Source organism: Anneissia japonica, unplaced genomic scaffold (genome assembly GCF_011630105.1).
Source record: "Anneissia japonica isolate Jap-2015-1 unplaced genomic scaffold, ASM1163010v1 scaffold13852_len218977_cov144, whole genome shotgun sequence".
In the NCBI taxonomy this organism is placed as follows: domain Eukaryota; kingdom Metazoa; phylum Echinodermata; class Crinoidea; order Comatulida; family Comatulidae; genus Anneissia; species Anneissia japonica.
Genome location: NW_022738677.1, coordinates 35569 through 38550, shown reverse-complemented (window position 1 = coordinate 38550; position 2982 = coordinate 35569). Strand labels below are relative to the sequence as shown.

Here is a 2982-nt window from a genome sequence, read left to right as displayed (position 1 = left end):
TCCAAGAGATTACCCTCAATTTCTTCGAAACTAACCATGTTCAGTCTGAAGGAGACTCAATTCATAGTACCATAGAAAGAGCAATCAACCAAGTGTCGGAAATTGCTTTACCATTTCAGGTTGTGAGTATCATCAGCATGGCTAGAAAACGTCCAAAGCCATATACTGTAATTCCTACAAAATCAGCCGATATCAAAGATTGGAAGACATTAAGCCAAAAGAAAGGAATACTTAGAGTGCGTTATGCTGAGTCCGGCAAAAACATTGACTGGACTAAGTTTATGCAAGTTCAGGTAAAAAAGAATGAACCACAAACAGTAAGATAGATGTGTATAAGAGACAGTTATATAAGTTGGTTGATCTAGTAACTAGGCAGGATAACAGGGATGACAGCTATGGCCTATTTAGTAGACCTACCCTAGGTCTATAAATAGGCCTGGGCCTAGACTAGCTAGTAGTATATATAAGCCTAGGCCCTAGGCTAGACTTAGGTAGGTCAAGTAGTAGTAGTAGGTAAGTAAGAGAATTGTGTATGCGTCTAGTAGTGATCCTATTGCGCTTATGTACGCCCTAGTAGTAGTACTGCTTTACTACTAAACATACATAGAATAGCAGTAAAAAAATAAATACTGTTACTATTAATTAGGCCTATTATTATTTATTTCCTATTTCAGTTCGTTGGTGACGACGAAGCAAGAAAGAGGGCAGCCTATAAATTATAAGATTTAGGCCAGGTATATCAGTCTCCTAAATCTACCATGGGAAAATTGCGTTCTCTTAACCGGTATGTTTTATTAGAATTTAATTCTAGTATATGACTTGCCATACTATATTATTTTTAACATCAATAATAGCAATATATTATGCTCAGACCTTCACATGGGTTTGCATGCATGTTTATAGACTTTTATTTATTCCCGTTATAGCACCTCTCTTTGCAGATACGAAACTCAATACACTACAAACAAAGATGTCTGTACAATATTATGAGAGATGTTACAATTATTTAATGCTTTAAAATGTACAATGTTTAATATTGATGTAGTTATACCTATCAACAAATTTTGTAAATTTTGTTTTTGGCAATTACAGTTTTTTAGCTGTATTCAGTGATTGGAGCATTCTGTTTTATGTACTACTGTACTTGCATCTTACTGTACATGTGCAATTGTATTTTCTTTTTTAGTTTTAATTCAGACATTGATGTACTTGTACAGTGGGACAAGGATAAGTCAAAAAATGTGGTCTCAGCCAAAGACTTGATTTCGCCGTCAAAACTGAAAAAAGGATCAAAGGTGTCAATGCTATGGGGAAAGGAGAAATGGAACGGCATAATAATTGAAATTGAATCGGAATCCAGTTCATCAGGCTCTGAATCTGACGACGTCCCCATTGCAACATACTGTAACACACATGAAGGTAAGTTTCCGCCAAGGTATTTGAAAAGTCTACACAAAAGACAAACAAAGTTTGATTCTTATATTAATTATTTCATCTGTGCAAAAATAAGTGTGTTTCTAGTTCCCTTTTCCAAGCTATAATTACATACTCTGGTAAAGGTGTATTCATTTTGACTGTTTTCCCATTTTTTTATGTATACAAATATACGTAACATTTAACTGTATATTTTTAGTGTATGTAAAGCACATCTAAAGCTCCTGGGTTATGCATTTAATAGATATTCTTACACAAATGTCTGCATTGTAATAGTGTATATCATATTTTATTTTAAATTACAGTTTTATTTGATCTATTACAGGAAGCCGTAACAGTCCAAAAGAAACAAGACCTTCAAACGAGCACCGTCCAGCATCCTGTGATAATTTCACTTGTAGAAAAGAGGTTTGGGCAGCATGTCCAACTTGCTTATGCTTCCTCTGTTACGATCATTTTACATTATCAGATAAATGTAATAACCACAATTCCAATTTTTCACAGCTTACTTCCAATACACCAAAATTCCCTACTGCCAATGAAGAAGAAACAGAGGTATCACTGACTACTCCTTCTGATGTATGCCGTGATGAAGTGATGTTCCCAGCACCTTCAAGTCAACCACCTACCCCAGAGGCCAATTTTTCATTTATACCAACTATACCTTTAATTCATGATGTTAATGAAGTAGATGGGGAAATGATGTCTTTGCTTCTGTCAACTGGGCCTATTCCTCCACTATTTTCTGAGACTGAAGAAGTAACATACCCAGTTCTCTCAACCGCACTGTAATGAGTTATCTATAGTATAAATCTCTTAACTAATGAGGGCGCACTTGCTATGAAGAAGAGAAGTCATGGCGGTACTTGTTGATTAGTTCGAATTACAGAAGTGAAGAAACCTGGTTTGATTTATGTAAAAACGTTGCCCTATAAGGCGGGGATAAGTTATTAGAAGCCACAAATCTTCGGTAAGCTATCAGTTCTGTTGTTAATAATATGTAGGCTTGCATAGCTAATAATTGTGATGTGTTAGTACTACTAGCCTAGGGACTGTATACTGACTGAGAGATGTGTGCACGCCGAGAACCGTGCACGTCGAGCCAGCGCTGTGTTGGTGGTGCTAGTTACGTATAATATACACAGATTGTTGACTCTTTAGAATGCAGTATCTTATTATTCTACTGTTAATATGTTGCATTCATAAAAGTGTTGCATTCATATCTTAAAGTGTTGTTAGATTTAGAGCCTGTCTCTTATACACATCTTAAGCCTACAACTGTACTACTATACAGAATCTGATCACATTCAATAGTCAAAATACAAATGTACCGGTATGTTGTTTTTAATACCGGCATGGTTGTAGTATCTTCTTTTCAAAAGAATTCCTATTCCTGTATTTCAATTCAAATAATCATAATTCAAAGTTTCTTATATACCGGTCATATGTATGCAAATTTATTTAAACTTTAATTGTTGAAATTAAGCCTGTCGATAGAATACCCGATCGGCATTGGAGTTCTCGATTAAAGAGCATGCGCACATACAC

General features: G+C 35.4%; 1 protein-coding gene across 1 annotated transcript; it reads left to right on the top strand.

Annotated features, from left to right (window-relative positions):
- Positions 1-606: 606 nt before the first annotated feature.
- Positions 607-2596, top strand: LOC117117688. The gene is made up of 3 exons (XM_033262077.1): positions 607-784; positions 1187-1419; positions 1760-2596. The coding sequence occupies exons 1-3, from the start codon at positions 759-761 to the stop codon at positions 2224-2226; spliced, it is 726 nt and encodes a 241-aa protein (XP_033117968.1). The 5' UTR covers positions 607-758; the 3' UTR covers positions 2227-2596.
- The last annotated feature ends 386 nt before the right edge of the window (positions 2597-2982 follow it).

What these genes read in the sequence shown, in the direction of transcription:
- LOC117117688 (XM_033262077.1), top strand. Translation starts at nt 759, where the DNA reads ATGGGAAAATTGCGTTCTCTTAACCG. An exon ending in AAATTGCGTTCTCTTAACCG is followed by an intron (nt 785 to 1,186) that starts GTATGTTTTATT and finishes TTTCTTTTTTAG; the next exon opens with TTTTAATTCAGACATTGATG. An exon ending in ATACTGTAACACACATGAAG is followed by an intron (nt 1,420 to 1,759) that starts GTAAGTTTCCGC and finishes GATCTATTACAG; the next exon opens with GAAGCCGTAACAGTCCAAAA.